Here is a 14,870-nt window from a genome sequence, read left to right on the forward strand (position 1 = left end):
CTCAAAGCCCACGGGCTGCCATGGCCCCTCTCTCTGCTCCAGCTCCATTTCTCCCTGGCTCCCGGCGCAGAACTTCCAACCTTGCAAGCCTCTAGTTTAAAGTGGCTTGCAAAACGACACAGCCCATCCGATTTCACAGCCAGGCACCCAGGCCCTGGCCACTAAGCCTCCTGGGAGTTGTAGTTCTCCATTTCCGGCTTGCATCCCTCGCCCCACCCCCACCCTGAGTCCCAACTGAAAGGCCCTGCTGGCTGGTCTAACCCTGCGGCCAGGCATCTGAGTCACCTGGGGTCTTTATTCCTGTCTCAACACCGCGCCATCTGACCAGGGAAACTCTCCTCTTGGGAGGCCCCTGGGTCTCCTTCTGGGTCTCCTCAGCCCAGGCACCAGATCGCATGCCCCAGTGGCAACGCAGCCCGGGCGCCTGGCTCTCCTCAGCCTGGGCACCGGATCGCATGCCCCAGCGGCAACACAACCCCAGCACCTGGGTCTCCTCAGCCCAGGCACCGGATTGCGTGCCCCAGCGGCTACACAGCCCTGGCGCCTGGGTCGCCCTGCTGAGGCCTGGCTGCGTCGCCCCCGGGGACCGGATGGTGTCCCCAGGCAGCTATGCAGCCTGGCCTCTGGCCCCGCCTCTGGGTGTTCTCCCAGAGGTGATCAGTGATCTGAGAAGCCAGGCCGGGCAGGGAAGAGGCAGACATCCGCCTCTTCCCTGCCTCACCCAGCTTCTCCAATTACTGGCCCAGGGCCGGCAAAGGCGGCCAGGTTCTCCTATCACAGAAGCCGGCAAAGGTGGCCTGGCTTCTCCAAGCAAAGGCAGCTCGGTTCTCTGGCTCTTGGCTGCCACCTGGGTTTCCAATCGCAGTCAGCAGCAGGCGGCTTCTTCCCTCCTTCCCCTTTCGCCTCCCAGCATTGCGCCTACATATGCAACCCACGTATGCAAATTAACCACCCTCTTTGTTGGCAGTTAATTTGCATATCACCCTGATTAGCCAATGGGAAGGGTAGCGAAGTTGCGGTTAATTACCATGTTTCTCTACTATTAGATAGAATTTATTGATAGTTTAGCTGGATATTGTGCTTGACTATTATGCTTTTAATAATTTTGAAGGTATTATGTTCTTTCCTCCTGTCTTCTTGTTTTGGTGTTGAGAAGTCTAGTGTCCTTCTCATCCTTGATTCTTTATTTAAACATTTTTTTTCCCTGTTAGCCTTTTCCTTAACCCTGGTGTCCTGAAATTTTAGGATGATTAGCCTTGCTGGAGATTGCATGTCATATGTTTAATTCTTGGGGAAAATTTGAAATTTCTTTGATAATTTCCTCTCATCCATTTTCCCTATTCAGGGGATAGTTGCTACTCAGTGGATATTGGCCTTTCAGCAGAACATCCTCTAATTTTCTTATTTCTTTATCTCTTTTGTTTTCTTTGCATCTCTTAATGTTTTGGTTGTATCTTATTATCTTTCTGTTTTCTGGGAGTTGTTTTTAACTTTGTTTTTAAACCTTCTGTTTTGTTTTTTATATTTGCAGTAACTTCACATATCAACTGTATAATTACAGTGTTATTTTTTCTGTTTCTTCACTGTCTTTCATTTTTCAGGTTTCCTTTTTTGTTGTATTTTTGTTGTTGTTATTCCTCATATCCTTCTTCTACTCTTGTCTTGATATCTGTCTTGCATATCAGGTTGCCAGAAGGACTGTAGGTAATGACTTTAAAAGTGGTATTAGTAGCTTAGACACAAGCTCATGTGCCGACTCCAGCATCTGTACAGCGAGGGCCAGCCAGCTCGCACAAAAGCTCAAGCTTCATGTAACCCTGGGACCTGCTCTGGCTTGAGGACTAAAGACAGTGCCAGCTCTAGAACTAGAGCCAGTTCTAAAACCAGCTGTAGCACCAGAGCCAACTCCAGAGATAGAGGTAATTCCTTCATTAACTAGCACCAGCTGCAGTAGCACCTTTAGGGCTAGGGCCAATTCCAGAATCAGACCTAGAATGAACTCAGGAGCTAGAGCCAGCTTCTGCACTAGCTCCAGAGATAGAGCTAGAGCCAGCTATAGAGCTACAGCCAACTCCAATATGAGCTGTTGTATCAGCTCCAAACTTAGTACCAACTCCAGCTCCAGCTCCAGAGCCAGTATCAGCTCCAGATCTAGCATCATCTCCATTACCAATACTCACACCAGATCTGGCATCAGTGCCAAAGTTAGAATGAGCCCAGAACTACAGTGGGGCCTTGACTTATGAGTTTAATTCGTTCCGAGACCAAGCTCATTAAGGAGCTCGTTAACTCAAATTACTCTATCAACTCAATGCAAAAAATCGGCCGAGAGACAGCTGGTATCTCAAAAAACTCGTTAGTCGGGACACTCGTAAGTCAAGGCCCCACTGTAGAACCAATTCTAACACTACTCCTCTGAGCTGGAGCCAGCCTTGCCAGCACCAGCTTTAGCACCAGAGCTTTTCCTTCCCTTCCTTAGAATGACATGTTTTGTTTTTTGTAGTTTTGTTTTCATATTTATTATTTGTGGTTTACTATATGTGAATTTTACAAATTCAAATATAATTTAACTTTTTAACCATTATAAAAAGAAAATGATATTAATGATTAAAGGGTCTTGTATCTTTTTTTTCTGAGCCAATGTATATAATGGATTATTTTATTTTGAATAACATTGTAGTATTTTTCTTTTCTTCTTAAATTCTGGAAGATATTTTCTTGTCCCGTTCAACTGCTCCTTTTTCCCATCTTAAAAATGTGAATGGTTCCCAAGAATCAGCCTGAGTTTTTTTTTATCTTCTTTCTGTTTATTCTCCTTTGAGACTTGCCTAATGCTGTGCCTTAGTCGATATTTCTATCTAAAGAATTCCAAATTCTTCATTCCTTTTTTATATGCCATCATCATTCTAAATTCAACAAATATAAACTGAAGACAACCTTATGATTTTTCCCAAATGTGTACCCTTCTTTAGTATTTTCATAAGATTATTACTATTCCCTCTGTCATTCATGTTAAAAACTTAATAATCTTATTTGACTCACACTTCTACTTTAGCCCTTAAATCTAATTTCTCATTCAGTCCTGGTATCTCTTCTTTGTGATATCTCTTAATTTTCATTTCCCAGTTCATAATTGGAGTTTATTGTCTCTCTTCTGGAAGGGCCTATAAAACAACTTCTTACTATTTCCCCTTGCTCAGAAATGACAAATTACTTTTCTAAAACACTAATTTCTTGGATGAAGTGTTGCAGTCATATACTTTCATTGGCTTTCTCATCCTATAAGCTCTAATATCTTTAGCTTAGCTCAGATTTATTTCTACTATCTATAATAATAAAAGGGTAATATGATAATTAGACTGGATGTCCTTCCGGACGACCTTCTGGATGAAGCCGGGGCTGTGAGGGAAGCCTGGGTCCCAGGTGCCTGCCGGCAGGTGGAGAAAAACCTGGGTCTCGGGTGCAGAGGGAAGCCAGTGCCAGCAGCCGGGGGAAGGAAGGCCTACACTTGCACATAATTTGTGCATTGGGCCTCTAGTCCAATATAATAAAAGCCTAATATGCTAAGTGTCCAGTCATCTGATCGTCCATTCAAGAAATCAAAGGGTCATATGCTAATGATATGCTAAAGTCGCTCAACTGCTCACTACGACATGCACTGACCACCAGGGGGCAGATAGTCGACTGGTCGACCAGTTGCTATGATGTGAACTGACCACCAAGGGGCAGATGCTCTGACTGGTAGGTTAGCTGACTTCTGGGCTCTGGCCCATTGGGACTGAGTGAGAGGGGCTGGACACGCCCTGGAGCCGTCCTGCGGTCCCTTCCTGGCTGGCCAACCTCCCACATCCCTCCTCAGCCCTGATTGTGCACTGGTGGGGTCCCTCAGTCTGCCCTGCACCCTCTCACAATCCGGGACCCCTCAAGGGATGTCAGAGAGCCGGTTTCGGCCCAATCCCACAGGCCAGGCCGAGGGACCCCACTGGTGCATGAATTTGTGCACTGGACCTCTAGTTCCTCTATAAAATATTGCAGATAAGCATCTCAAGGGCTGACGGCACCTTACACATATGTTTTGTTTGATCTGAACAGAGTTGTTTTTTTTTTTAATATTTCTTTATTGGTTTTAGAGAGGAAGGGAGAAGGAGAGAGAGATAGAAACATCAATGATGAGAGAGAATCATTGATCAGCTGCCTCCTGCACACCCCCACTGGGGATTGAGCCTGCAACCCAGGCATGTGCCCTTGGCCAGAATTGAACCTGGGACCCTTCAGTCCGCAGGCCGACGCTCTATCCACTGAGCCAAGCCGGCTAGGGCATGAACAGAGTTTTTAAAAACATTTTATTCTGTGATCTTTTAGACACAGTATAATTTGGGGTGCATATGTAATACCTGAATGCACATTGTGAAATATCCTCTTTAAAAATTCTCTTTATATTAGAAGTTTATTCTGATAAAGAGCCTTGATGCAGCATCATAAAGAAAATTGTGTATAAGAAATTGTCCACAAGAATCTACTCTTCTGAGTGACATGATTCTTGTTATGTAAAAATCAATTCTTTCTTTAAGCTAATATCACAGTAAATGTCAAGTATTCCTGATAAATTGGCACATTGTGGTTTATTTGTTTGCAGTAAATATAGGCTATATAATGGTAATATGTAAAATATTTAAGAGGATGGTAGTAAGTCATTTTTTAAAATATATTTTTATCGATATCAAAGAGGAAGGAAGAGGGAGAGAGAGATAGAAACATCCATGATGAGAGAGAATCATGGATCGGCTGCCTCCTGCAAATCCCCCACTGGGAATAAAGCCCACAACCCGGGCATATGCCCTTGACCAGAATTGAACCTGGGACCATTCAGTTCACAAGCCAATGCTCTATCCACTGAGCCAAACTGGCTAGGGCAGTAGTAAGTCATTTTGTTAAAATGTAGGGAAAAGTTTTCTATAATTTTTCAACAGAAATTATTTGAAAGATTTAATAAGCTTTGTAAAATACAATAATAATCTTATTATTTTGATAAACTTTAGTTAAAGGTTGTTGAAGCTAAAACACTTTGCTAAAAATGACATCATTTAGGCCTCCTTTTCTTTATAAAATAACTAGTGGCCCGGTGCATGAAATTCATGCACGAAAGTGGGGGTTCTCTCAGCCCAGCCTGCACCGTCCCCAATCGGGGACCCCTTGGGGGATGTCTAACTGCTGGTTTAGGCCCAATCTCACAGGGACATCCCTCTCACATTCTGGGACTGCTGGCTCCTAACCGCTCACCTACCTGCCTGCCCGATCACCCCTAACTGCCTCTAGGGGTGATAGCCCCTAACCTCTCTGTCTGCCTTCCTGATCTCCCCTGCCTCTGCCTGCCTGCCTGATCACCCCTACCTGCCCTCCCCTGCCGGCCTGATCTCACCCCCAACTGCCCTCTTCTGCATGCCTGATCTCGCTGCCAACTGCCCTCCCCTGCCGGCCTGGTTGCCCCCAACTGCCCTCCCCTGCCACCCTGATCTTGCCCCCAATGGCCCTCCCCAACGACCTGGTCTTGCCCCAACTACCCTCCCCTGCTGGCCTGGTTGCCCCAAACTTCCCTCCCCTACTGGCCTGATCTCGCCCCCAACGGCCCTCCCCTGCCGCCCTGATCCCGCCCCCAACTGCCCTGCCCTGCCAGCCTGGTTGCTCCCAACTGCCCCCTCCTCCTGGCCTGATCTCGCCCCCAACTGTCCTCCCCTGCTGGCCTGATCTTGCCCCCAACTGCCCTTCCCTGCCGGCCTGATCGCCCCTAACTCCCTCTGCCTGCCTGATCACCCCTAACTGCCCTCCTCTGCCAGCCAATTTGGTTCTGATTGGTCAGTTTCTATGCCAGTCAGTGTCAAAAGCTCCGCCCCCTAGGCAGCCATTGGCTCCTCACACTTCACCCAGATTTGGTTCTGATTGGTCGGTTTCTATACCAGTCAGCGTCTCTAGGCCTATCAATGGGGCCTGATCAGAAAGGTGGGGCTGATCAGCAGCCCGGGTGGAGGCCTGAAGAGAAATGGAGGCGCGGCTGCTGGCCTGGCCTGGAGAGAAAGAGAGAGGCAAGTGCTGACCAACAGCTGCCACACGGGCTATGGATCAGACCCTGCTTCTCTCTTCAGGCCTCTCTCTGGGCCTGATTCGCAGCACCCTCAGCAGTCAGCGCTGGGTTGCTACGGCAGGACTGACTTTCGGTTGGTCAAGCCTCTGGTCATGACAGACCCAGGGTTTTTATATATTAGCATTACCACATCACTCTTCCCAAGTTGTTGATTCTCTCTTGGAGAAATGTGGGTTAGTGGTTTGTTCTTCTATAATTCTTCATAAATTTACTTAGAGCAGAGAATATTTACATACCAAACACCTACTTTTGCAGACCACATTTATTCACAGCATGTGTATAAGCTTTAGAGGAGCACGTGATCAGGAATAGAGTGAAGGGTTATCATAGAGACTGTTCTTTTTGTGGAGCTGAATTCATAGGCCGGGAGCTGACCACCTACGGTATGTGTGGCCAGCACTTTAATTGTTAACTCATGGAGAAAAAAAGTCTATAGATGAGTGACATAAGTGACCAATAAGGACTTTATATATATATATATAAATCTATTAGGGCAGTATTTACTTACAGTACTATTGAAGTGGATATAATTTTAATCCAAAAATTGTAATTTACCAGCTACATTTAAAAAAGACTTCCCAAATTAAAATTACTGGGATAAATCAATAACCAAAAAAATTATTTAAAGCATATTCTAAATATGTCATAGGAAGAGTATAACATTTGGATATAGTTTTAATACTAAATATTTATTTTTATAAGTTTTAAAAGAATTTACTATTTATGAGAATTTATATACATTTTACATGCCTTTCAGTCATTTGGACTACACACGTAACTATAACATTTCATTTACAAGTTAATCTAAATATGTTGTTTATATTTCTAATTTTCATTTTATAACCATAGTGAGAATTTTCTATATCAGGGACTAAAATTTCTATTCCAATATTTCTAACTCTTATATAGCCACTAGACATTTGGTCTCTTTTGGAAGGAAGGACACTTTGTGCTGAGAATTTGTGATCTGTACCTATGATCTCACTTTCTATTTCAGTGGGCATCAAGCCTGAAATTTAGTGGGAACTTGATAGCACCTTTTAAAATGAGTAGCACAATAACATTTGTTAATTTTTTTAAAGATTTAGAAATATCATCACATGGAAGTTATTTTAATAGTACCAACATGATCCTTAAACAAGATGTTGCTTTGCTTTACATGCTCATTTTTATGACACTTGGTTTGGTTTCTCTTTTTAGGAATGGCAAAATTCTATTCAGAAGAATGCAGGACTTGCATTTATTGAACTCATCAATGAAGGAAGGTAATTAATTTCACAATTTTTATTCCACTGCACATTTTATTCCACTGGGCAACTGTTTTTTTTCTGCCATCTGGTCAAAAAATGTGTAAGAAAATGTTTTAATTAAGTAATTTACCACAGAAACTTTAAAGGAACAAAATTTAAAATGTTAAAAATATTTATTCAGTCAGGAGCATGTATGAAATAAAGGGACAAACTTTTAGAAAGTTTTTGTGAGATTGGAGCCACATCTTACTAAGTAGTAAAGTTGTTTTACATAGATCAAGTGAACCCCGTCTGCAGTCCCATCTGCCACTCCATCTGGTTTCAGTGTTATGCTCCATGTGGACTCCCTCCGCCTATCTCAGCTCATGTGAAACAGTTTTATCTGAACATGCTGTGCTATCTGGTATCCAGCTGAAAATGTGAAGGATGTTAAATATAGGAATTATAACAGTCTGGTTAGGAATTTATATATACCATTATTAAAATGATGCTATAAGTAAAATTATGTTTGAGCCTATTATTGTATTTTCTCTTTATTATAAACAGTTGTTCACTATGATTTTCCCAAAACTTTACTGGCAGTGTATACATTAAGACAAATGTAACTGTCATCATTTTGACATGTACAGCTTCTATTGCAACTTGAGTTTCTTCTATGATATAGTATAATCTTTGAGAAATAATGACTGATATTTGGCGTAATCTATTTATTTGTATTTCAAACCAAATTAAATTAGATTGATAAATAATGCTTACTATATATAAAATTTTATCAAGGGAGTGGTATTATGAAAGAATATTTTACAACATATCCCTTGAAAATTAGTTTGTGTATAGCAGAGAAATCCATTTTTAAAGAAAGTTAAATAAGTTTAGTATTATTGTTTTTTCCCCCATCAAGTTTTATAGTCTAAGAAATAGCCTCTGTTGTTATAACAATGAATCTTAATGAGTATCTCTCATTTAGATATTCCATGTTTGAATTATTTTTAGTCACAATAATGTAACTCTAAAAATTTAAATAAGTTTTTGACTCACTGCAAAGCAAAAGATGCAACAAAATAGTTTTTTTAAGTAACATAAATAAGTTTACATAACAACACACTGTAGTTCTTATAAAACTTTATTATTGTAAGATTTGACAATAATTATTACCCATCTTCAGGTGATGAAAACTAGAAAAAAAATTCACAGGCTACTTACTCATTGTCATCTCAGTTACAGAAACTCTCAATTCACATTCATGCTAATTTTGCTAATTTCTTTCAACTGTGAAGTAAAAAACAAAAATTATTTTGTCATCAGTAACTCTGAAGAGTTAACAGAATTGAACCTTTAACACTTAAGATTATAATATTGTCTAAGACAAAAAGAGGATGGAGAATTTGCTATTATCAGAGGTTTTTAGCTTTTGATGCTGTATTATTGTTCAGTGGTAGAGTTTGTTTTATTTTAGGAAAGAGGTTGGAATTACAGAAAGTAGTTTAATTTTGTTTAAATTTAGACTGAGGAGAGGAAAATGGCGACCAGCAGGAAGGTAGGGAGGGAGAGAGTGTGAGAGCGCAAGGAAGAGATAGAGGAGTGTGTAGACCTGTGTGGTGTGTGTGTATGAGCTAGGGACAGTTAGATTCTGCAGGTCTTCTAAAGCTAGATTCTGCAGGTCTTCTAAGGGGCTGCTAAACCGGGCAGTCTTAGGCGGCGGAGTCCAGCTCCCGGCGCGGACACTCCTAGGCGGCCAGCCCAGGCACAGCGACCATGCCATCTTGGGAAACAGAGCTGCTTGAGACTAGGATCCTGGCCTCAGCACCACCCAGTCTGATCTCAGACGCATACCAGGACCCTGCAGCCACTGGGGACAGAGACCTGCGACCACAGCTACAGACCTGCGGACACCAAAAGTTCAGAAATCCCTGCGGCAGATCCGTGAGTAACAGAGCCCATCCCCCCTTCCCGCAGGCTCGCTGGCAGTGCCATAGTAACTGATAGAAGACCCACCCGCCGGGGCCTCAGCACTGCAGGAACTTTGGCCTGGAAATGCGCGAGCACCTTGGAACTGATCCTTCGCGCACTGCGGGCTTCGGAGCCCTGGGCTGGGAGCAAACCAAACACGCAAGCACTGGGATCTGATCCTACGCACACTGTGGGCTTCGGAGCCCTGGGCTGGGAGCAAACACGCAAACGGGAATTTGTCCACGTAGCACAGGCCCAGGGACCCCGTTTCTCGGGGCAGGAGGCAGCACCAAGCACCAGTGACTTGACTGTGTTTCTTATCACCTGCGCCTGAGATCCTGATGCCCTGTGCATTCATACTAAGAGCCAGTGAATCCAATTCCTGGTGCAAGGGCACACAGGGACCCTGATTCTCAAGGCGAAGTCGCACAAAGCAACAGAGACTCTGATACTGGACTCTTGGGGAACTCTGACTCCTGGCGCATGCTAGGGGGCTCTGGTTTTCAACACGCTCCAGGGGGGTCTCTATTTCAGCACGGTGCAGGCAGGGTCCCTAATTCTAAGGGCACATACGAGGCCACATTGAGCGCTGGCAACACTGACTCAGAGCGAGCCTGGTTCCCACCAACCAACAACAACCACACATCTTAGTGTCAGAGCTCTTCAGTGACACTAAGGTGGTGGGAGGCTCCCACTGCACACGGCCCAGGCCCACGCAACCCGACCTTTGATCCATCGGGAGATAAGCAGAATGAAGAAACGACACAACACCCAGAGGAAAGACAATGAGGAATCACCAAGAAAGGAAATTAATGAAGTTGAAGCGTGCAACATGACAGAAAAAGAATTCAGAATAATGGTTGTACAATTCATTCACCGGATGGATGAGAAAATCAACAACCTATGCAAGAATCAGGAAGAAATGAAAAGTGATATAGCTACAATCAAAAACACCATGGAAAGTTTCAACAGCAGACTAGAAGAAGCAGAGGACCGAATTAGTGAGTTAGAAGATAAGGCAGAGAAACAAGCTCAATCTGAACAGCAACTGGAGAAAAAAATTAAAAAACAGGAGGAGAGCCTAAGGGAGCTTCGGGACAACATGAAACGAAGTAACATACGCATAATAGGGCTGCAAGAGGGACAAGAAGAGCAGCAAGGATTAGAAAATCTATTTGAAGAAATAATGACAGAAAACTTCCCAGATATGGGGAAGAAAAAAGTTACACAAGTACAGAGAGTCCCAGGCAAGATGAACCCCAAAAGACCCACACCAAGACACGTCATAATAACGATGGCAAATGTACAAGACAAAGAGAGAATCTTAAAGGCTGCAAGAGAGAAACAGAGAGTTACCTACAAAGGATCCCCCATCAGATTATCAAACGATTTCTCAACAGAAACACATCAGGCCAGGAAAGAATGGACAGAAATTTACAAAGTGATGCAAAGCAAAGGACTGAATCCAAGAATACTCTATCCAGCAAGGCTATCATTCAAAATTGAAGGGGAAATAAGAAGCTTCACAGACAAAAAAAGGCTAAGGGAGTTCATCACCACCAAGCCAGCAATGCAAGAAATGCTAAAGGGACTGGTGTAAAAAGAAGAAATAAAAAGCCCAGAAAGAAAACAGCCACACAAAAAAAGAAATGGCTACAAACAAGTACCTTTCAATAATAACTTTAAACGTAAATGGACTAAATGGTCCAATCAAAAGACATCGAGTGGCTGAATGGATAAAAAAACATGACCCATACATTTGCTGTCTACAAGAGACCCACCTCATTAAAAGGGACTCACACAGACTGAAAGTGAAGGGATGGAAAAATATCTTTCAGGCAAATGGAAATGAAAAAAAAGCTGGGGTAGCAATACTTATATCCGACAAAATAGACCTCAAAGTGAAGGCCATAACAAGAGATAAGGAAGGCCACTTCATAATACTAAAGGGATCAATACAACAAGAGGATATAACCCTGATAAACATATATGCACCCAATGCAGGAGCACCCACATACATAAGAAAACTCCTGGAAGACATCAGGGGAGAGATCGACAACAATACAATCATAGTAGGGGACTTTAATACACCACTGACATCACTGGATAAATCTGCTAGACAAAAAATCAGCAAAGAAACAGCAATCCTAAATGACTCACTAGATCAGATGGACTTAATTGACATCTTCAGAACACTTCACCCCAAAGCAACAAAATATACGTTCTTCTCAAGTGCTCATGGGACATCTTCAAAAATAGACCACATATTGGGTCACAAACAAAGTCTCCCCAAATTCAAGAAGATTGAAATCATACCAAGCATCTTCTCAGACCACAAGGGCATAATATTAGAAATAAACTACAATAAAAACAACCCAAAATACTCAAACACTTGGAAGCTGAATAGCATGTTATTAAATATTGATTGGGTTACCAATGAGATCAAAGAAGAAATTAAAAACATCCTGGAAACTAATGACAATGAAAACACAACAATCCAAAACCTTTGGGACACAATGAAAGCAGTCCTGAGAGGGAAGTTTATAGCTCTACAGGCCTACCTCAACAAACAAGAAAAAATGGTAGTAAATCATCTAAATCTACAGCTCAAAGAATTAGAAAGAGAGCAACAAGAAAAGCCCAGAGTGAGCAGAAGGAAGGAGATAATAAAGATTAGAGCAGAAATAAATGACATAGAGACCAAAAAAACAATACAGAAAATCAATGAAACCAAGAGCTGGTTCTTTGAAAGGATAAACAAGATCGACAAACCTCTAGCCAGGCTCACCAAAAAGCAAAGAGAGAGGACCCAAATAAACCAAATCAGAAATGATAGAGGCGAAATAACAACAGACCCCACAGAAATACAAATGATTGTTAAAAAATACTATGAACAACTCTACTCCAACAAACTAGACAACCTGGAGGAAATGGACATATTTCTAGAAAAATACAACATTCCAAAACTTAATCAGGAAGAATCTAAAAATCTCAACAGGCCAATAACTATGGAAGAAATTGAAGCAGTCATCAGAAAGCTTCCAGCAAACAAAAGCCCAGGACCAGACGGCTTCACAGGGGAGTTTTACCAAACATTCAAGGAAGAACTAAAACCTATCCTCCTCAGACTACTACAAAAAATCCAAGAGGAAGGAACACTTCCAAGCTCATTCTATGAAGCCAGCATCACCCTAATACCAAAACCAGGTAAAGACAACACAATGAAAGAGAATTACAGGCCAATATCCCTCATGAACATAGATGCCAAAATCCTCAACAAAATCTTAGCAAATCGGATCCAGCAGTACATCAGAAAGATCATACACCATGACCAAGTAGGATTTATCCCAGGGATGCAAGGATGGTACAATATCCGCAAATCAATAAACGTGATACATCACATAAACAAATTGAAGGAAAAAAACCACATAGTCATATCAATTGATGCAGAAAAAGCATTTGACAAAATTCAACACCCATTTTTGATAAAAACTCTCAGCAAGGTGGGAATAGAAGGATCATACCTCAACATAATAAAAGCCATATATGACAAACCCACAGCCAACATCATACTCAATGGACAAAAACTAACACCATTTCCCCTAAAAACAGGAACAAGACAGGGATGCCCACTCTCACCACTCCTGTTCGACATAGTACTGGAAGTATTAGCCATTGCAATTAGACAAGAAGAAGAAATAAAAGGCATCCAAATTGGAAAAGAGGAAGTAAAACTGTCCTTATTTGCAGATGACATGATATTATACATACAAAACCCTAGAGACTCCATCAAAAAGCTACTAGACTTAATACATGAATTTGGCAATGTAGCAGGATACAAAATTAACCCCAAGAAATCTGAGGCATTTCTATACACCAACAGTGAAGACATATGTAATACTCTTTGTAATAATTTAAGCAATAAAAAAATTATTAAAAAAAATACTTATGAGAAAAAAAAAATTGTTTAAATTTAAATCCATGAAAGCCTTCAAAATGTTCACCATATTTTTGTGCCATTCTATTTTTTTTAATATATTTTTTTATTGATTTTTTACAGAGAGGAAGGGAGAAGGATAGAGAGTTAGAAACATCGATGAGAGAGAAACATTGATCAGCTGCCTCCTGCACACCCCCTACTGGGGATGTGCCCGCAACCAACGTACATGCCCTTGACTGGAATCGAACCTGGGACCCTTCAGTCCATAGGCCGATGCTCTATCCACTGAGCCAAACCGGTTAGGGCATTTTGTGCCATTCTAGAGTGTGCTTCTATTTTCATACAAATTTTTCCTCCAATAAAGATGATTTTGGAATAATAATTGAAACATGACTATCTATAAATATACAGATCATGTATACATTAGTACAGCAAATGTCTAGTCAGCACCTTCTACATCACAAACACTATTATAAGAACTGGGAATAGAGAAGTGAACAAGACAAACATTAAACTGGCACACACAATAATACAACCGTGCTATGATTGGGGTGGTATAGGAATTAATGCAAGCCTAAGGCAGGGCACTTAATCTCATCTAGAGGGATGCATTCTCTAAATGGTTGGGTTATCAGGGTATAATATGATAGTCTTTTCGACAAATGATGCTGTAACTACTGGACATCCATCCACATGTGAAAAATCTAGACATGGATTTAATAACAGCACAAAAATTAACTGAAAGAGGATCACAGACATAAGTATGAAATGCAAAACTATAAAACTCCTAGAAGATAACATAGGAGAAAATCTCCATGACCTTGGGTATGGTGATGCCTTTTTAGATACAATACCAAACGTATGAGCCATGAAAGAAAAAGGTGCTAAACTGGACTTCATTAAAATGTAAAATTTTGCTTTATGAAAGAGATTGTCAAGAGAATGAGAAGGCAAACCACAGACTATGAGAAAATATTTGCACAAGATATATCTGATGAAGGACTATTATCTTAAAACTAGTGGCCCGGTGCATGAAATTCATGCAAGGGGGAGGCAGTCCCTCAGCCCAGCCTGCACCCTCTCCAATCTGGGACCCCTTGGGGGATGTCCAACTGCCGGTTCAGGCCCGATCCCACGCAGGGATCAGGCCTAAACCGGCAGTCGGACATCCCTCTCACAATCCAGGACTGCTGTCTCCTAACCACTCGCCTGCCTGCCTGCCTGATTGCCCCCTAACTGTTCCCCTGCCAGCTTGATTGACGCCTAACTGCCCTCCCCTGCCAACCCGATCGCCCCCAACTGCCTTCCCCTGCTGGCCTGGTCGCCCCCAACTGCCCTCTCCTGCCAGCCTGGTTGCCCCCAACTGCCCTCCCCTGCCGGCCATCTTGTGGGGGCCATCTTGTGACAACCTGGGGTGGCCATCTTGTGATGATGTGAGGGCGGCCATCTTGTGATGACGTGGGGGTGTCGCACGAGTGCACGAGAGCCACCTAGGCTTTTATTAGTGGATATAATATGAAGTGAATATAATATATCCATAATATTATGGATATAATATGAAGTCTTTTTTTTAAATTTCTTTATTGATTAA

The 14,870-nt window shown here is 42.3% G+C and overlaps 1 protein-coding gene across 4 annotated transcripts in view; it reads left to right on the forward strand.

The window, feature by feature from the left end:
- NBEA (neurobeachin) overlaps window positions 1-14,870 on the forward strand; it is a 776,030-nt gene that overhangs the window by 283,615 nt on the left and 477,545 nt on the right. For all 4 annotated transcript variants that reach the window (XM_005883142.2, XM_014530733.1, XM_014530734.1 and 1 more), the window contains one exon: window positions 7,340-7,404. In XM_005883142.2, coding sequence (XP_005883204.1) covers window positions 7,340-7,404 — 65 coding nt within the window. The remainder of the gene's footprint in view (window positions 1-7,339; window positions 7,405-14,870) is intronic.

This window comes from Myotis brandtii, unplaced genomic scaffold (assembly GCF_000412655.1).
Source record: "Myotis brandtii unplaced genomic scaffold, ASM41265v1 scaffold77, whole genome shotgun sequence".
NCBI lineage: Eukaryota > Metazoa > Chordata > Mammalia > Chiroptera > Vespertilionidae > Myotis > Myotis brandtii.